General features: G+C 52.6%; 3 protein-coding genes across 3 annotated transcripts in view; 1 reads left to right on the top strand and 2 right to left on the bottom strand.

Annotated features, from left to right (window-relative positions):
• Positions 1 to 11,964, bottom strand: part of stx1a (syntaxin 1A (brain)) — a 57,461-nt gene extending 45,497 nt beyond the window's left edge. The window contains exon 1 of the mRNA XM_066695525.1: positions 11,594 to 11,964. Within this exon, the coding sequence (XP_066551622.1) occupies positions 11,594 to 11,623 (30 nt within the window). The 5' untranslated portion in view covers positions 11,624 to 11,964. The remainder of the gene's footprint in view (positions 1 to 11,593) is intronic.
• Positions 11,965 to 13,246: 1,282 nt separating this feature from the next.
• bud23 (BUD23 rRNA methyltransferase and ribosome maturation factor) lies at positions 13,247 to 17,336 on the bottom strand. The gene is made up of 12 exons (XM_066695526.1): positions 17,108 to 17,336; positions 16,716 to 16,753; positions 16,341 to 16,436; positions 16,116 to 16,198; positions 15,757 to 15,853; positions 15,518 to 15,614; positions 15,303 to 15,353; positions 15,097 to 15,182; positions 14,964 to 15,009; positions 14,608 to 14,669; positions 13,942 to 14,031; positions 13,247 to 13,664 (listed from the first exon to the last, which is right to left on the bottom strand). Exons 1-12 carry the CDS (start codon positions 17,153 to 17,155, stop codon positions 13,610 to 13,612), a joined length of 849 nt encoding a protein of 282 aa, XP_066551623.1. The 5' UTR covers positions 17,156 to 17,336; the 3' UTR covers positions 13,247 to 13,609.
• A 470-nt stretch (positions 17,337 to 17,806) lies between these two features.
• Positions 17,807 to 20,216, top strand: LOC136717941 (uncharacterized). Its single transcript, XM_066695523.1, has one exon. It carries the CDS (start codon positions 17,850 to 17,852, stop codon positions 19,029 to 19,031), a length of 1,182 nt encoding a protein of 393 aa, XP_066551620.1. The 5' UTR covers positions 17,807 to 17,849; the 3' UTR covers positions 19,032 to 20,216.
• The last annotated feature ends 199 nt before the right edge of the window (positions 20,217 to 20,415 follow it).

Raw genomic sequence — 20,415 nt, 5'->3', positions numbered from 1 at the left:
TGTGATGTAGAAACAAGGGCAGTGATGTTCAGACTACAATGCACTAGTTAGAGCTCATCTGGATACTGTGTGCAGTTCTGGGCTCCACACTTCAAGAAAGATATCGCTGCTCTAGAGGCAGTTCAGAGGAGAGCAACCAGACTTATTCCAGGTCTGAAGGGAATGTCCTACTGAGAGACTGAGGACCTGAACCTTCTCACCCTGGAACAGAGGAGACTACGTGGGGACTTGTAAGAATTCAATGACCGAGCTTGCTACACATTTCCTACATTGCAACTATGATTAATTAGACAGTAGGTACCCACGTGCTTGCTCAGGACTTACACACAAAGACTGCTGACTGAAATGTAAACTGTTACAGAAGGCCATTCCCTACACAGCTTTAATGATGTGGTCCAGCTCCACCCAGCCCAGTCGTAATCACAATACTGCTCGCTCATCCCTGCCTCGTTCAGAGACGCACAGCGCGGGAGTCGAGCGGTGCGGTAAGTTCTGTGTCAACACATTAATGAAGAACATCTCTTTCACCAGGTGCCGCCAACAAGAGGCTCCTTTGTCACCTGTCTAGTGCCTAATGGTATAAAAAAGCAATTGATAACAAGAGGCCAGAGACTGACACAGAGAGGGCCAGGCTGTGCTCCGCGCTTTTGTTCCGCTAAGTACAGCTTGAACCTCATTTCAACAATTAGAAGTTTGTATGGAGCTCTTTTCTGTATTGTCTCTCTAGTGAACAGAAAGAGTGCAGTGGGGATCAAACACTGGGCACACTTTTATTCCTGTGGGCGCTGGTGAGAGTTTATCATCAGCATCATATCATTCCACTGCGGGGAGAGGGATCGTATCGTTAGGGAAAGCAGCCGTGACCGTGGCCCCCCCACTATCACGAGCGCCAACCCCCTCAACACACAGAAAACACACTTCTGATACTATTAACGTTAATTGAAAAGCCAGCCAAGTATGAGAAGTGGCACCGAGCCCAGGCCCATGCCGCTCACCCAGACCAGTTCAGTGCTAAGCCCCCACCATCAGAGCAGCCTGCGATACCATCAGATACAACCTCCAGATATAACCGGCTTAAGACAACGAGTTAAGGAGCTTAGCGCAGCCTGCACCTGCGATCAGAGGCCGACACAGAGCCGAGGGAGGGAGCTGGCTAATACTGACCCTGGACGCTCTCCAGCGCTGGCAGATGGAGCCGTGGACCAGCGTGCCACCATGTGGTCAGGTGCATCTCAGGAAGGCTCCGAGACACAGGCACATCCAGGTGCGGTCAAAAGAAGCTCAGCCCAGGACTATCAGTGTATGGCCGCCCATCTTCCCACAGAGCAGCAGTTCATCTTGAACCCAACACAAACATGGCAGCCTACCACAGGAGTCCGGAGCCTCGTGGTGCCGCCCTTTTCTCCCTACACCGGTCACATTTTGCCAGTACTTGTAATGGCTCCAGACCCAGCCACAGGTATCCTTTAGGAACACACATGTCCTCCATCTGCATTGCCTCCCAAACACCCAACATCCCCTTCCGCAAATAAAAATGTGTATCGGTCTTCATTGCCTGCCATGTGGACTGTGGTCTCCTTCTCTGCCACTGTCCTCACACAGTAAGGAACTTCTCTGTGCCCCCGAATTCCTCGTGGCACGTTATATAGAGATGGGATTAGTTCAGCAATCTGGAGACAAGCAGAGGGGCAGATGGCTGCACTGCCTGGCGCCACCAAGTGCCTACCTGTCAAGAACACTAACAGTCCTGCAGGATGGCAAGGCGGCACCGGGCCAGCGGGGAGCCCAGGTGGGCGAGGGCTGTGCTTTAATACAGTAATGCCATAATGCTTTTATACAGCCTGGCGAGGGCTCTGGTTAAGATTTATTTAAGTGCATTAATGCTTCTAAACCATAAAGACGCCCACACGCATGTCAGGGGGGTGGGTTGATGGGAGGGTCATGTCAGACACTCTGTAGAGGATCTAGTGCAGACTGAGCCTGTGTTAGAGCCCCCTCCTGAGCAGGGTAGGTCTTTGATCAGCGAAATAAGACCCCTATTGCCTGGTGACACAGCAAGTCCGATTCCAGACGGGTTTTAAGGGCTACCTGCTCGAGCGGATGAGCAGACACAGCGTTACAGATGCCTCCCGCTGGCTCCGGGGTTTGGGGGCATGTTGTGCGCTTTTCTGCATCATGTAACCAATTTATACCAGATCCCGCAGCTCGGGGAAGAAAAAAAGATAATGAAATGCACTAAACTGCCTGAAGGAGCCCGATTTCATTCCCTGCACCTGAGAACATGTACTGTAAGAGATGAGATGGAGAAAAAAATGCCCATTCGTCCGCTGTGCTCGAGCAGCCGGCCTGGGTTATTACAGCCACTGATGGGAAATCAATCACTGGCTGACACTCGCTGTGGACAGGGCGGGGGGGCGACCCTCATAACAGCGCTCAGACTAGGAACAGGAGCATGTGTGTGTGTGAGAGAGAGTGCGCATGTGCGTGTGTATGCATTGTGTGTTTGTAATAGACATTTTCATTTTCTCGAGCCCGTGCTTTGTTGCTGCTACAGGTCTCTCTGTTCCTCCCCCCCCCACCGATAGCCAGAAACCCACACAAGGATCAGCAACACGATGGAGCCGTTGTGGAAGCTCTACAAAAAATGGTTTAGTTATTCACAGCGTGGTTCAGGGGCGGGGGGTTCGAGTGACAACGGCAGAGGTCTGTGATAAACGAGGGACAGCTGCGCACACTCCCGGTTAATCCGCACATTGTGAGAGAGCGCGAGGGAACCGGATTCACCTGGCGAGAGCGGACAGGAATACTTCACACCCCCCCCACCGCGTCCACAGGTTTATTAATCGCTCCTGATCAAGGGCAAAACCCTTTTTAATTAATCCGTAACTTTCAAGTTGATAACCTGGACGCTGTAAGGAAACTGGGCCAGAAAAAAAACAAGTCTTTTAACCCACTTATGTTGTGTAGATCTAAAGAAACTCAATCGTCTTCAGGAACACAACTGGGGCACCGCCAGGCCGTTTGAGGACAGCGACACGGTGTCAGAAGTAGAAGAAACGCCTCTGACGTTCGGAGGTATTCGCTCGCTCTGAACAAACTCCCGCCGCAGCAGGGCGATGGAGACGGGCGACCCTGGCTTTAGCAGCTCAGTGTTCAGCCGGGACTTCTAGGGGCCAATCTTCCTTTGATCTCGTTTCTCGGATTCTGCGTCTAGGCCTCAGAACGGGAAGTGTGTCTGTGAATTTGCCGTGTCGCAGACAGGTGTCCGTCAGTTTCAATTCGCCTCTCTGTCAGACAACGAAGACACAGCCTGGAGAAGTGCTCGGGCTCCCGGTGCCCAGCCGTGCGGCTCCGTGTCGATGTTGTCTGACAGGCTGCCAGGTATTTCACAAGCCGTGGCCAGGAGCCGGATAATTCACCTCTCTTATCCTGTTTAGAGTCGACATGCACAGACAGACAGCTGACTGGAGTTTCAACAATGTTAAAATGAGTCACGTGTCTGTGTTATCGGTACAATTCGTACCAGATCCGGCCATCCTTAAATCCAGAGGCGGATCACACTGCCGCGCACTGGGACTATTGTTATGGATTCATGGATTTATTTTCCTCCCAGCGGCCATCGGAGGAATCGAGGCAAAAACCCCAGAGGAGCCAGAGGCGTCGCTCGCTTTAATTCCCGCTGGTGCGAGCGGGCCCTGTGCGGCTTGGCTGACTGGATACAGTGCGGTCTTATCGGCGCTCATTTAGTCCCCGTCACGCTGCCGAGCGGTCTGCGTCGGTCCCTGCCTAACCCCCACGCACAGTCTAACACAGGGACGCGTCCGTGTCTGCTTTCAGACCAGCGTTCGCTTCTGCCCCCTGAACGGCACATTCATTGTCCTTTTCCACACCGTGTGGCCTTCTGTGTCAGTTTATTAAAGTCCTGATCAGAGTTCACTTCGCATCTCAGTTGACATGGAGAGTTTGAGACGGGGGTCAGGGGAGAGCCTGGCAGACCAAAACAAATGAACAAAACCGAATAATACAAATCCCCTGGCAAATGATTGCAGACTGCACTTTCCCACCTCTCTATTTCAGGCACTTTTGACCCTGTGGTTAGAAATCCTCCAACTCCAATAGCCCGGCTGCCACGAACCGCCATCACAGAAGCAGCTTCACATGGCAGAGACACGCTGCACTGTGTGTGATTACAGCAGTCAATACGAGGTGACGGAGGCTGCGAGGAACGACTGTGATTACGTCTGAATGTATTCTTTCATTTCCGTGAGCACACCGCGCGTGTTGCAGGCTTGGGAGGAGGGGAGGTGTCGGTTGCTGATGTCGCTCCTGCTCTTTTCATGGCGGGTGATTTCCTGGCTCTGCCCGGGCTGAGTGACGGACTCTGATACAGGGATCTGATACAGGGAGCAGGATGGAGTGGCAAATCAGCAGCTTTGATTGGTCTTCAAAGTGGGTTAAAAACAGAATAATAAACTGTGTGAATATAGTGTGTAAAGAATAAAGCTCTCATCGAAAGGCCACGTGTCCTCGGACTTGAACTGAAGACTTATTACTCTTCATTTTCGAATCAATCTCTCATAAAACACAGGCTTCCAACTTGTTGTTTTGTATGACCCTCCAATCCTTTAAACACAATCAGTCAACTACATTCTTAATTAAATACCTGTACATCATTCTATTAGAAAAACATGTAGTCTATGAATGTAACGTACAGCAGCACAGAAACAGACGACCTTTAAACACAGGTTTTTGGGGCCGATGGAAATATAAAACCGAAGACCGCAGTCATTTTCCTGTGATCTCTCTTCCTCACTTTGATCTCCTCCTTTTAGCTGGATCCCCCCCCTCCCCCCCTTCGTTATTGCCGTTAATCACTCCCGAGACTCTCGGTGGAAATACAGACTGCTCCCTGCCCTCCCACCCGAGGGGAGGGAGGAGTAACCGGAGATCAAAGCTCCGAGACACGCCAGCTAACACGTGGGGAGAGCAGCGCCAAACTCAGAGCCCCCCCCAACCCCCGTGTGGGCGATGCCGGGTACGGGAGAGAAGTGTGCCGGCGAAGCCCACCGACAGCGGACCTGCTCCACGTCAGATGCATTGCTCTCGTCCTGAATAATTGATGCCGACTCAACAGGGAGGAATCCTCACACAGAGGAATCGAGAGGACGGAGAGCTCCAAAACAGGAGCCAAGGGATAGAGAGATAGAGAGAGAGAGAGAGAGAGAGAGGGAAAGAGTGGGGAGGGAAAGAGAGAGACAAGGAGAGAGAGATAGGGAAAAGGAAATGGACTTTTCATGTTTCACATTGGAACATCTACTTTATAATGCTGATTTGCTTGTACAGGAAGGAACAATCTTCTCCCATAGCATCTACAGCCACAGACGTTCCTTCTAGTTTAAGTACCAACCAAAGTGTGCGCCATGCTGGGAGGCTGGGAACAACGACCTATTTTTAAAGCGCTCCAGCCCTAACCCTCATCTGTACCATCTCCACCCAAAGCTGAAATCTACTCTGGTGCCATCGTTGCCCCCTCCTTCGCTGTGCACGCTGGCACCCCCCCGCTCGCTGTGCTCAGACCCCAACGCCTGTGTTTAAGAAACGGCTTCTGCGATCCTCGGATGACATCACCGCCATCAGCACCTTGTCGGCCTCTGACCCTAGACCGTTCATTTAAGTAGTTGTTTTCATCTCATGGTTTAATATCTATTCTAAAAAATGGGCCTCGGAGCCACGGAGGAAACAGTCGTAAATCAAGGCAAAGTAAAAGGCGAATCTGTTCAGGAGCCGGAGCCGGCCACGGACAGCTCTTAATGGTGTATCATGGGGCAATCTGACCATTTCTATCAATTATGTGACGCAAGACGGAAGAGAGGAAGGAGGAGCAGGAGGAAGAGAGGAAGGATGGAAAGGCACCGAGCAAACTGGAGCGCCGCGCTCGTCTGCGCTCGTGTTTCAGCGAGACGTCAGCGGAGACGGGGCTGCCAGTGCGAATCACAGGCCGATCGGCGCCTCAGTGACCGCCCGTATCAAACCCCTGTGAGACACATCCACTGCGAAGGGATTCTCATTCCAAGTGGGTGAGCAATTGCACCTTCAGAAAGGATGAGAAATATAAAGAATTGGTCCTGGGCTTTTCACTACAGCCTGATTGCATTACAGGAGACAGCGCTGCCGAGAGAGTGTGGGGGGGAGCACAATCAGCGTGGGGAGGGCCTGGCTGCTCTCTCACACTCTCTCTCTCCTTCTCGCTTTCACTCTCTCCTTCTCTCTCTCTTTTTCTCTCTTTGCCACAGCTGGCTGGCTGTCTTCCTTCCTTTGAAGCTTTACTTTTCCCTCTTTTCCACTTCAGAGGAAGCACACAGTCACACAGCACTAGGGTCCCCAAAGATCATGCCCAGAGAGAGAGAGAGAGAGAGCACGAGAGCACAGGGCGGTAATGGGGATGAGTATTTTGAGGAGGAAGAAGAGGGGGGATGAGAAATGGAGGAAGCAGACAGACGGGGAGTGGGAAAGAGAGCAGGGGGAGGGGGTGGGTTCAGTGGAAGGAGAATGTCGGGTTGGTTACAAGAGGTGTGGAGAGAGGATGGGGATTTAACAGAATCTGACTGGTACAATTTCTTAAATGTCCAACAGCAACTGTCACGCCCTTCAGACAGCGATGGCTCGGGGCCTCAGTGCCCGCACACAGGAGGCGTTTACGGGGGGGACATGTCTTTCTGAAGTCTAGCCAATCGTCCTGCCCACTTTGTGAAGAGATGGGAAAGTGCTATCTACCTCTCGATTATTTTTGGACATAAAACCACTTGTTACAAACAAAGACGTTGCGAAGAACAGAAACACATACGACATTGCAGCAGTACCTACCCCACCCCACATTAACACTTCATTCTCTCCACCCACCCCCCACCAACAGTGAATGTCCCCCCACTTTTTAAACACAATTTCCGCCCCTACCGTCACAGATATCCATTTTAAAACAGCTGCCGTTTCACCGCAAGACCCCGATAGCAGCTGAAAGCGACGGTGGACCAAAATTCCCAACAATTTTCAATTAAGCGTCTCTCCCTTTATCGGCCCCCCCTCCTCTCCCCGCTTCAACAAGAATGAAAATACAACAAAACCGAAACGCACACAAACACACTGCGGGGGGCATCAATAATGCATGGCTTTATTTCTTGTATTACCACGGCCCTTAGCGGGCTGCAGCCTCCGAATACACGATGGGCTCTGTGCCCCCGGGGGCGATCCGCGTCTCCGTGAGCCTCGACAACAGCTTATCCGGGCCGGCGTGTCTCTCAGCATGCAGCCCGTCGCCGGCAGACACGCACCGGGCTGACTGACCTGCAGAGCGCCCCCCCAACTGCGCCCACGAGGCCGGAAAATAAATTAGCAAACGAACAGATCTGGGACAAGGAATAAAAAATAATAATAGTGAAACACCACACTGGGAGGCGCAAACCGTGCTCTCTCTCTCTCTCTCTCTCTCTCTCTCTCTCTCTCCGGCCGGATTAACCCCTTCCTGCACTGCTAGGAGCAGGGGGACGAAGACAGCACAGCAAGATACAACACAATCACACTGGTGCGCGTGTGCTGCCATGCTGACAATGCATACGATTGGAGAGGAGTGGCCAAGGTGTGCAGACATCAGCTGTTTGTATTTTGGGCAAGATTCAATGTCACTAAAATATGCAGCACACATGAGAAGACAAGAAATCGTGTGTTCAATGGAAAACACGAGAAATGAGCGTCCATGGCCACTTCAAATGCTGTTTTAAGCGCTTGTAAATTATTCATGCCTGAAAGAGTTGCGAGCCAGTTTTGAGCTTTGAGTTCTCCCTCAGGCACCGCACACCACGTCTGGAGATCGTTCCCGGACTCGACTCTACATTTCATCAACGCTCATCGGCCGTTCGAGGAGCACAGACCCGTACGTCTGTACGTCCTCCTCACAGTCCCGAGGGCCCCAGCGACCCAGAACTAGCACCTCCTAGAAGCCCCCCGGCCCTGGTCCGTGTCCGCTGTGGACTGCCTGGGCGGACATCACAGTATGAACTCGGTCCCACACTGCTGAGTCACGTCCACAGAAGTCACCGGATGGTGGCTTTGAAGCTCGGTGTGCTGCAGATTACAGTGATGCTTTTAAGAAGGACTGAGCACTGAAATTAAACTGGCAGGCATGTGATGATGTAGGAAGAAAAGTACCCGCCTAAACAAAGCGTGTGTGTGTGTGTGTGTATGCGTGTGCGTGTATGAATTAAAAGAAACTGATTGACTTTGTTGTGGCTTTCACACTTGCCCACTAACTGCCACGAATCTGCACCGACACCCACTTCAGTCGCCCCTCTCAACTGAAAAATATTTCCGAAAACTCAGCAAGATAATTGGAGTGCATATTCAGCTCTAAGTGCTGTGATAGCGGCAGCTGACAGTATGACCTCCTTTGAAAGGGTTTTTAACAGCTCCATTTGTAAGAAACAGTCCACTGGATTCTCTCTCTCTCTCCTCTCTGGTTTTGTTACTGTGACTGACGTGTTTAACTCTTCAGTCAAGGAATGCACACAAAACACCCTCACCGAGGGATTCAACACAAAGTTCATCTGGCAGGGAGGAGACGGGGGCCGATTCGGTCTGCTGCCGTTTCCATCCGAGCCACCGCAGTCTGTGACCCTCTGTGCAAATTCCAACAGAGCCCAGGGACAGATACACACACAACCCAACACCGGTCCAATCCTCCCACTGTGCTCTTGGCCTACATACCAGTTTGCTGCACAATAGCAGGTGTGGATGTGTTAGTGTATGGTTCACTTTGTGCTCTGTGATGTCTCCAAGCTGCTGATTTCAGTGTTGGCAAGGGGATGGGGCTCAGACTGGTGGTAATCTGCTGGTGTGGTAGCATGGTGTGTAGTGTCAAGGAATGGGCACTTTGCTTCTCGTGCATGTTTACTCCAACAGCACCACCGTTAGGAACAGTGCAGTCACACCCAGGAACACGGACAGAACAACTCATCCTTCAGAGGCGACGCCAAGTCTCGCACAGCAGAGCTGTGCTCAGCCAAGGGCGGTCGAACGCGACTCAAAGGGCAGAGTCACACACGCTACACATCGCACAACATTTCAGCTGAACTCAACAAATCGACCAGTAGCAGCAGGTCAGAGGACAGCTGTGCCAGAGGTCCAATCATGGCGAAACAGCCAATCGGAAACAGAGTTTGAATGTCAGCGTCTGGCCTGTGAACTACAACGCTAACCAGACAGGACCTGGGGTGAACAGTTATGGCGAATGGACACCGTTATTGACCCCGTCCAGGCGCCGTGACGCAGAGCAGACCGCACCGGCCGGGTTCCTCTCAGTCCACTGTAGTCGGTTCCGTCTCAGCGCTGCACCTCTGATGCCAGTGACCCGACATCACATTGAAAAGCACTAAATGATCACTGCTTACAACCTAAATTGTATCCCGTTGTCTGTCTCTGTTAATCACAAACAGGCGACAATCAGCACCGCGCCTGAGGTCCAATAGAAGAGGCCAGAGAGCCAATTAAAGGTGTGTCTAACATGGGCCTGGCTAGGCGCATTAGTGTGAAACCCCGACAAACAAGAGAATAAGAAACACATCCCGACACTGAGCATGACACAGAGTAGACCCCCACAAAGAAACCCCTGGCATCGTGCTGGATAGAAGTGTACAACGGACTACAGGGGTGCTGGGAGTCATGTGGCCTGCTGCTCATTGTGATTCGGCGGGGCTCTGTGGCTCTCTGTGGCCGAGCGACGCTCTGTGATCCGCGGCTCCAATGATGATTCACAGTTGTTGTTTCTGCTCAGGTTATTAGTCACGCTGACTGGCTCCCCCGGCGAGAGCAGCTCCTGCCGAGACCAGAGCCGAGAGAGGCCTGCAGGGCTGGGGGGGGGCAGGGACAACAGTACCGACTCTACGGGCTGAACCGGCCCCCGCAAGGGCACTCTCCAGGTCTGCATCCACGCTTCCACGCAAGCAAAGAGAAGTGGAAAACTGCAGGCTGTTTAAGGGGCTGAGGACAGCCGGTGTGCAGGGCCTGGCGGCTGGAGCACAGAGGACAGACAGCGGCCGCCGGTTCCCACAACCCGATTGCCGATCAGGAACACACTGACGAATTAAGCTGTCTGTAACAGAGACGGGAAGTTCATCACTGTCAGTCAGAGCTGCCAAGATGCGCCAAGAGATGCTTGTAGCCTCAGGCTGGAACACGACAGGGACAAGAACGAGCCACTGCTATAAATTCCCAGCGTGCGAGCGGAGACGTCAGGGGGACCAACACGCTGATGCTGGATGTTAAAGACCTTAAAGTCATTAAATCATGAGGAAATCAAAAGAACGGATAAGAAACCTGGCTTCCAGTGGGTGTTTTTCCCCACACATCACAGCACACCTCGTCTTCAGAGCACGAAGACAACGGAGAGCCGGGGAAACTCCACACAAACAGCTGTGAGGTCTATTTCTGGGGTGTCTTCACGCGCTGCAGGCTATTTCATAATAAAATAATATGAAACACGTTCTGGTTCTTCTCTGTGGGGTTTAAATTAGGCATCACCAATTAGGCTTTGCTTTATATAACCTCGGTCTATCGAGCTGTAGTCGGCAGTGGGAAAACGGCACATTTGCAACCATATTCCCAAGGGCTTTCACTGCCATCAGAGCCGAGGCCGTTGACCGAGCCGCTCACGAAACCCAACGGGAACGCCTTCTGTGCTTCTGCAGCACAATCTGCACCAGACTGTGTAAAGCAGCATTATTCCCCACACACACCAAAACGGAGCTAATCTGTGTCAGTCGAGATGGGCCAGGTCTATGTCAAGTGTCTCCCCAGGGGACGACAGGGACACTTGCATCCATGGGCGACACACACGTACCTGCAGCACATAAATCAACAGCTGCCCCCTCCAAAGTATGTTTTATGTATTTAAGCCTTACAGTGGAGCTGCCACCGAGAGTTGGACAGATTGGGTTCTCACGCCCTTGAGGAGCGGGACGTCATGTAAGCGCATCCTCTGACGTAACAGCTTCGGGGTCAATACGTCACTCGGACAGGTCCCGCCCTTGGGAGCTGGTATGGGAGGAACACTGGAGATGCCCACGGCATGACACCCCCGAATTACATGCATTTAATAAGAACAATTTGCTGTAATTAATATTGCATGCTTTCACCTACTTCAGCATCAACGCAAAGGCGCACAAACTGTGCAGAATGGGCTTTATTTAATGAACTGCTTGCAGCGTTTAAACACACCTGGAGGACCCGAGCCACGTCACTGCATCAGGGGGTCTTACTGTCCGCCCGTACCTGTGGACGGAGATCTTGCGTGGCCACTGTGTTTGTCTGTTTATCAATCTATAAAGACACCCACAGGGAAGGGCGCTATACGCAATGCAAATTGATTGATTGATTGATTGATTGATTGATTGACCTGGGACGGCCACTGCCCGCTCAGACACTCGCAGCAATTCAACACCTTGAGCACGGAGCATCATAATAGTAGTAATACTGCACAGTTGCCATGCATCGCTGTACGGGAGATATGAATATGATGCATCTGCAGCCGCAGCTCGGTACTCACGGTCTGCAGCTCCTGGATGCGGTCCTTCATGCTGTCCGTGTCCCGGAGTTGGGCGCTAGTTTCTGAGAGCCGCTCTTCTCCTCCACAAGACCGTATCTCCACGGGTTGTCCTTGCCTCTCTCTCTCTCTCTCTCTCTCTCTCTCTCTCTCTCTGCTGAGGGGCGGGGGTGCAGGAGGCGGTGATTGGGGAGGATGGGGGGGTCTTGGTGTCGTTTTGGGCAGCGCGCACAGGAGGTGACACGGGGTCGTTTAACCCTCACAGTGCCGACCACAAATGCACCGAGTGACCACCGATTCTTTTTATAAAACCCATCAAATAATGTATCTTATTGGGGATCTAGGCAGCAGTCGAGAGCTTTCAAGTCACCGGCTGCCATTCATCCCTGAATCCACGGGGTCTGACGCGTCTCTGTGCTGCAGCCCATCGCATTGGGCCAAATGAACCGAAACAGGTTGCGAACAGATAACGCCCAGCGGCGCGCCGTGGAGATCCGCCGCTCCGCCCAGAGCGCTTTCTGGTACAGGGGCGACCTCTGGCGGCCGCTGCAGGGACGTGCAATAATAAAGATAATAAACACACCTTATAATGAATGTCTGCTTAATATTAATGCGCAGATCATATCGAGTCCCTCAGTGCAGACGCAATCTGCTCCTCCTTTGCATATAATGACATGCCATCGTTTGCACATTAATCCGGAGTCACCGTGTCGCTAATGCTGCCGGTGCTGTGGACTTCAGTGGGTCCAACTTCAGAAACACCTGTGGCTCGTGTCCATCCTCAGCCCACCCCAGAACCAACCCCCCCGCCCGCCCTGCACACACACACACACACCGTATCTGTTATGTGCATGAAGGAAAAAAACAAACACAAGGATATAGACCAAGGTTGGGATTATTTTTTGGTCCAGAAAGTCAGAGCGAAGACACTGGACACAAAGTGCAGGACGAGCTGTCTGTCTGTCAGGTGTCAGAGGAGGCAGGACAGTTAAGACAAACCACATGCGTGTGCGTGGCTGTCTGTGTGTGTGTGTGTGAGTCCATCTTCGTGTTCACGTTTGTGCGTGTCTCAGCTTTTGTGTCTGCATCTGTGTGCGAGTGTCAGCATGCGTGTCGGTCTGTGTGTGTGGCTGTGTGCACACCCCGCCCTCCAGAGGCCCCTGGACACACGGCACAACCCTGATTGGACCCCAGTGTGCTGGTGGAGAGCAGCAGCACCTTCATTTAGTCAGAGGAACTACGCTTAAAACACCCTCCATCTTCAAAACAGAACATTATTTTTCAGTGTCCCACTGACAGAAAATATTTCTCATGAATAAAACAATTGCAGCAACACCGGATACCTGGTCAGCTATTTTTAGCGTTAAAAACAAAGTATTTTTTTATGTAAGGGAATCATACCAGCCTGTGGGGTTGAATACCTTAAGCCCTTGGTGAGGAAGATGGATTGATGTGTGTGTAGGCTGCTTCCCACGCCCTGATAAATAGAGCTGGAGCATCTCTCCGTCTCCCGCTGCCTCCTCGGCCCCCAGCGGAGACACGCGCCTCGGCTTCTCTCTCACCGCGCGCTTTGTGTGGCCATCATGTATTCAATCAGCCGTTCGTGACAACAATGAGACGGACGGGAAGGTAAGCGACACAAGCAGGGACCCGGGGAAGGTTTTTCTCCTCACTTTATTGTCAATCCTGCTCCCCCAAATCTGAAGCCCCGTTCAGAAACCTGAACAACAGGCACAGTTTACTCCGGGGGTCCACGGGGAATCTCAGACACCAGGTACTCGATTTCGGTTTCCTTGCCATAAAAGAAAAAGCACACGCTATTAAATAGGTTCTTGGGGGGGGGGGGGGTACTGCCATGTTCTCCAGGGACCCTCAGGCGCCGAGCTCTGACTGCAGCTCCACTCTCTCGGCACCGGGGACATCGTGTCGGGGGTGAGACAGGTCGACAGTCCACACCGCTACACCTCCGACTGCTTTGGGGTCCGGTTCACAGGGCCCACAGCTCGACCACGGCCAGCGTCAGAACCGGGGCTTCCTCTGGCGTCCGGTGTACTTGGTGTCGGCTCGGACCTCCCTGGAACGGCCGGAGAGACGCGTCAGAGACGAGAAACTATACTGCAGGGGCTGAGGAAGCTCGGGTCATCAACACCATTTTATTACTTCCTCAAACCCAGACGTCAGTCCCGTAATTACCCAGAAAGACAAACATCTATTCTTGCAGCGCTATTTAGCCATCAGTGTTTTATTTCAGGCTGTAACACAAAACTAAAAAAAACATATTGAGAGCTAGAAGAGCCACCTAGAGGCAGAGTGCAGTGTGTGTGGCCTGGGTCTCCGTCTCTTTTGCTCACCTGCCCTGCCGCCGCCTCCTCTCCTTCTTCTCCACGATCCAGTCCTTACTCTTCTTCACTGACTTCCCTTTCATGTGCTTGAAGCGAGATCTGAGAGCGGAGGAGAGAGGAGGGGGAGGGAGCATGCAGGACACAGAGGGACACGATGGGAGACGGGTTAAGAGTCACACACTGATCATGAAAGGCATCGACCACATCAAACCAGAGGAGCTTTTCCAGATCAGCAGGGACACACGCACCCGGGGACACAAATGGAAATTGGGCTTCAAGGCATTCAAGACAGAAAACAGGAGACACTTCTTCACACAGAGAGGCGTCACAATCTGAACAAACTCCCCAGCGATGTGGCTGAAGAGACAATTTGGGAACATTCACAAACAGACTGGATAGGATCCTTGATCACTTAGTTATTAATGGACACCAAACGAGCACGATGGGGCGAATGGCCTCCTCTCGACTGGACACTGTCTTATGTTCTTCAGCCCAGCCGCTGTGAGAGGGAGGAAAATGCGCCAGGCAGCTCCTCTGGCCCGGCAGGACGACGGCCCTCCCTGCATTGCTCTCGGTCCCTCACCCCGGCACAGAGATGGGGGGGACAGCCCAACTCCGGACCGAGGGCACTGACCTGCCACTCACACGCCACGCCCCCCAGGCGTGCAAACTCACCTCTGTCCGGTGAACGATGCCTGGTTGGGGACCCCTCTCTCCACCGTCTCCAAGCCCAGACCCTAACAGACGACAACACAGAGACTCACTCAGCGCTGAGATGACAGACTGGCAGACAGACAGACAGAGGTCTGTATCTATCCTGCACCCCCCACTCCCACCCCCAGGGCAGCTCAAAACTCAGAACATCAGCCCAGGTGAGGCCAACAGGGAGAGCGTTGACCAGCACAGCAGAGGCCTGATTTCATTATTATTGTTATTAATTTATTAGCAGAGGCCGTTATCCAGGCGTCACTGTATGGACTTCATTGTGTGGATTGAATAACGAAGCAGGCTGGTCAGATCGAGACCCTCACCTTCGGCAAAGCCCCCGACACGCCGGCAAACAGGCAGAGGAAGAACCTGGTGGAGACGGAGAGAGAGATCGTCAGCTCCCTCTGGAATATACTTTTAATCTGAAAATTCATTGTGAAAAATCACTGGACTCACTTCTTGGCCTTGGTGCTGTTGGGGTAGTCCACCACCATGCCCCCAGTGAAGCCCGCCTTCATCGCCTGCGCTGTGATGAGCTCCAGCTGTGGGGGGGCAGAGAGGAGCACAGATCTCAGAGAGGCACAACTATATCTGCTGCACCGTGTCCCCCCCCACACACACACACACCGGACCCGTGTGTTCACCCCGTCCCCTGGCCTCACCTGCTCGGAGTTCTCAGGGTAAATCTGGAACACAGCGCGAGACCCCCGGGCCTGGACAGAGGGGCACAGGAGGGACAGTCAATGGAAATCAAATCACATTCCTACTGCCTAAACAATACAGCGTCAACCCCCCCAAATAAAGCAAGAACACCAAGACGGGAGGAGAGCTTCACAGGTGCCGGTTTCCCCCGGGCCCCCCAGCCTGCAGTGCTTACCAGCGCAGAGTACAGCGTGCTGAAGAACCGGTAGAGCCGCTTCGGGGGGCTGTGAGACTTCTTGTCCGCATTGCAGAGCCACTGCAGGGCAGAGATGCTGGGAAAGAGATGGAGGAGAGGAGAACCAGCATGTCAGCCACAGACCTAGACACGTGTAACGCACCGTAGCCAAACAAAACTGCACAGAGGAAGGGCAGTGAAAGGTCAGGGGTCAGGGGTCAAGGGTGAGGGGTGCCTACCTGATTGCCCCATCAAAGGTCCCTGGTCTGAAAGGCATCCCCTGGCCCATGTCTCCCAGGATCAGGTCTCCTTCCACCTCCCGGTCCCGAGCAACGTCTGTCACAGAGCACAGCCATGAAACACACCCAGAGACACGCAACAGTGTGTCAACCGTGACCTCAACACAGACGTCATGCTGCAATAGGGCCCTCAGATTAGTGTTACTGTTTATCAGCCTAGCAGGCGTCACCGGAGTCCAGCTGCCTACCGGGGCCCGGTGGCTTTGAAAGTCAGGCCTTTGCCACTGAATATCTGGAGCAGAACTCAGATCTGACACAGGACAGTGTGAGCGCACTGGGGAACGAGACGGGGGTCTTACCGAGCATGGCTGTGCTGATGTCCACTCCCACCCAGCAGTGTCCCTCTTCAGACAGGTGGTCTCCACTGAGCCCCGAGCCGCACCTGTGACACCAACGCACAGCAAATTAACAATGACAACAATAATGATAAAATAGCCCTGAATGGACAGTATCTGAGGATTTATCCCAGTCCTGCAGCCCGTCCCCCTCTCCTCTGTGGCGGCGCTGGAGACATGGTGCCTTACCCCACATCCAGCAGGTAGCAGGGCTGTCCCTCGGGCAGGCTGAGCAGCTCCACGGCCCTCTCGGACATCTGGCTCTGGATCTCGATCATGCGGGAGCTGCAACCCAATCACACAGAGGAGCTGAGCGGCTGCCTGCAGAAGCCTGGCTACAAAAACGAAGCAACTGCTGCTGGCTTAACAACATGTTTCTGGGTCTGAGATCTAACGAAGCATGTTTAGAAGTCACGCAAAGCTTCTCGCTGGAGTTTAATGTTTTACAAAAACCAAATGTCATGACAAGCAGTGGACACTGACAGGGAAGGAATACAGATCTGTGATTTATTTCCGCAGGAACAGAACCAGAACAGCCCAGTATAAACAGAACCCCGCACTCACTTCTGTGTGTACTTCTTGGCTTCATCCGCATTGTAGAACTGGAGAGAAAAGCACAGCATTAGCACAGCCATCACACAGACGATCACAGAGCGGCAGTGTACAGGCACAATAATACTTTTACTACACGATGTACCATGGTAAAAATAAGAGCATACACATAAACATTACAGCTCCAATTAATATAAATACTTACTGTGGGGAAAGTAATATAATACGAAGATTAATACAAAGTTTGGGGTTTTATAGGTGTTGGCATCTCTGGAGAGTAAATATATTTAACACAATGCAAGTGAAAGGGTCTGTAGACTTCAGTCTCAAGGGTTTTTCAGTGTAGATTTAGTTTAGTCGACTGCGGATGCTGACACGGATAACACAGTGGCAGCCATACTCACCACCTCCGGCGGGGCCATGTGCTCGGGTCTGCGGCAGCTCGAAGACATGTTTTATTGTATGGAAGTTCAACAAAAACGAGAAGAAAACACTGTAAACACACGCCTGCCAGAGCTCGCGTCTTCACACACGGCAACACATGGCTGCGCTGAGTGACGTCATCTTTCAGCGACACGTTCAGAAGTTGTGGTCGCGGTTTGCAGCGCAGTTGTGCGCAGTTCTGCACAGATCTGCTCTTTGCTTGCAATATTATTGGTTCAAAGGTGCAGATCTGTGCAGAACTGCGAAAATATGCTCTACACGTATGAGACCCCTGTGTCATGTTGTTTTACCATCAGATGTCGTCATTACTAGAACGACTGTGGAAAACGTCGCGTTACTGATGAACAATCAACTGTTGCACAACAAACGGTGCATTTATATTTACATAAACAGTACAACAATGAGTGGTTTCACCTAATATAATAATAAAGGGGATAGCGATGGTGTAGTATGTACACAAGTATGTACTATACGTTAAGAATAATAACGTACATACTAAGAATGGATAAATACGTATTTATCCACTTAATTACGGTACCAGAATACCGTGACACCAGCAGAATGCGCGCTGTTATATAAGCAGCACAAGGCGCACCCCCTTCGTCCCTGTGCGGCTTTCCTTGCTCCTGATTGGCTAACCGCACAGACCCGCACTGTGATTGGTCCGTTGCTGTCTGTTCATATTGTCGGCATCTTGCAAAAATGGCGGAGGTCAGCCGGAGGTTTGGGTCGGGGGCGTACAGGGCCCTGCTGGGACACGGCAGGCCGGCGCTTGCAGGCTCGGGCACAGAGGACGCCCAGGCGAGGGGAGCGCTGGCCGGGTGGGCGGTGGACCGGGCGCCTGACAGACCGGCGGCGCGGTTGAGGGGCGCAGACCGCGCTGCCTGCTCGCTCCGTGTCGGTTTGACTCGGTCAGTCGCTGCCGTGGGGCTCGGTTGGGACCAGGCCGTATTGCTCTCCGCTCCTCCCGGTGTTGGAAGTGCTGACGCGGTGGTGGCCGGTGTGCTGCGCCTTACCGACGTGCGGGGCAATGGGCCGACATTGTGTCCCTCGGCAGAGGCGGCTTGTACCGGGCAGGACAGGGCGAGAGACCGAGCACAGTCAGCAGCGGGCAGAGGCTCGTCTCAAAGGGCAGCTATGACCAGGCAGGCCAGCTGGAGGAGCAGGGTCTTCCTGAGCCCCGAGATGCCCAGGGCAGGACAGCAGCTGCGGAGGGCTTTCGGCACGGCCAGGCTGCTCCAGAGGAACGCCTTGCTTGGCGGCTCGGCCCTGAAGGCCGGTGCCGAGCTGCTGCCGGGTTCCAGGGCTTACAGCCAGGACAGCGAGGTGCCACCGCTGCACAGGAGCCGGACGGCCTACTACGACATCCTGAGGGTGTCCCCCGGCGCCTCGCAGTCCCAGATAAAGACTGCCTACTATAAGCAGTCCTTCATCTACCACCCAGACAAGAACGCGGGCAGCGAGGAGGCCACGCTGCGCTTCTCCGAGATCAGCGAGGCCTACAGCGTGCTGGGCAGCATCGGGCTGCGGCGGAAGTACGACCACGGGATCCTGAGCCCCGCCGACGTCCAGGGAGCCACCCGGCCCTCGAGCAAGGGGGCCGCCGCCACCGCCTCAGGCCCAGCTGCGCAGCAGCGGTCGCGCAGCTCCCCCATGGCGGGTGTGGGTGCCAAGCCCATGTTTGACTTCGACGCGTTCTACCAGGCGCACTACAGCGAGCAGCTGCAGAGGGAGAAGATGCTGCGCTGGCGGAGGGAGCAGCAGCGCCAGTGCAAAGAGGACCTGCACAAGCGCTGGCAGCTGGGCAAGATGACCGAGGTGTCGGTGGGCTTGCTGCTCGCTCTCGGCCTGGCCATCCTGTTCAGCCTGCAGTCCAGCGACTGACATGGGGCACGGCCAGGCAAGAAGGGACGCCACCAGGAAGGATGGCTCAGTTATTAGAGTTCAGGCATTCAGTGTGAGGTGAACAAAATGGTTTCTAAGTGTGAGTTTGAAGTCTGAAGATGCAGGCCTTTGACTGACTCTGAAATGTTACCCACAGCGCCCTGCCTCATTAGAATACAGAATAATTGTAAACTCACCTGTCAAATTAAGTGAAGAACGCCATTTCAGGGATTAGGACTTAAGAGTTTATCTGGGGAGACACGGCGGTCCTCCTGAAGCCACAGCGCTGATGTTGACCTTGTCTTCTGCACTGCATCCATAATGGTCCTTCTCTGCCCCCTAGTGGACAGGAACTTCCACTGTGGATCCAGCCGAAAGACTCTCCGGTGTGGCATTGTCTGTAGCACCAATAATGTGAGAAATTACAGCAGTGCCCCTGGCCTGTGTCACTGCTGTGTTTTTCATCATCAATACGACCTCATTTATCTGTAGATTTAATTTTTTTTCCCAGGGGATTGTTTTAAAAATATTCCTTTTAAATATTAAATCCATCAATAGCTCAGGAAGAAAGGGTTTCTGCAAATGGGAAAGGAAGAGGTGGCTGTGATTTAGGTGCTTTCTTTTGAAGTTTTTCTTTGGAAATAATCATGCAATCACATTTTGGAAAATACCCATTCAGTGCAATCAACTCATTTTTGTATTTTAACATGTATATATATTTAAATGTAAAATATTTAATCAAACGTAGTGGATTGGTTATATTCCACACGGAGCTCTTTAAGGATTATAAACACATGTCTTTGTTTAGGTAACGCACGGTGTCTGTTTCCAGTGTACCAAACATTTCAGTTAAGCAGGACCTCCCCGTCACTGAAACACCACTGCACTTTTCACCTGGTGTCCCGGAGCAATGCAATCTGTCTTTCTCTGTGCAGTGGGGGTGCATCGCAGCTGGAGACCCCCTTCTGTACTGATCGCATACCTACAGGGTCGATGCTGCTAAGAAAGAAAATAAAAATGTGCCTTGAAGTTTCAGTTGTTTGCTTTTAACCTAAATGAAAAATAATCCTTTCCAGATTACCCTCTTTGTGTAAATTAAGTGCAGTGGGACATGCCGATTGGTTCACCCGTCAATAAGTGGTACATAAAAATGTATTTAAAGAATAAATGATCACCGAGTACAAAGCATGTGTCTTGTGGTCAGTTCCTAGGGCAGCTCGGATGTCTAGTCTACAGAGGTCAAACTGGGGCAGTTCCCTAAATATAGCAGTTAAACGTCAACCTCTCCTCACTGCCCCAGCTGTGTTGCACGGTTGCCCACTGCAGTCCAACTGTGAAGGAAACCCGGCGCTCAGTGCTGTGCAGGGAAGTGACCAGGAAGACG

This window comes from Amia ocellicauda, chromosome 22 (genome assembly GCF_036373705.1).
Source record: "Amia ocellicauda isolate fAmiCal2 chromosome 22, fAmiCal2.hap1, whole genome shotgun sequence".
In the NCBI taxonomy this organism is placed as follows: domain Eukaryota; kingdom Metazoa; phylum Chordata; class Actinopteri; order Amiiformes; family Amiidae; genus Amia; species Amia ocellicauda.
The sequence above is the reverse complement of the archived record's forward strand: the minus strand, read 5'-3'. Positions and strand labels throughout refer to the sequence as shown.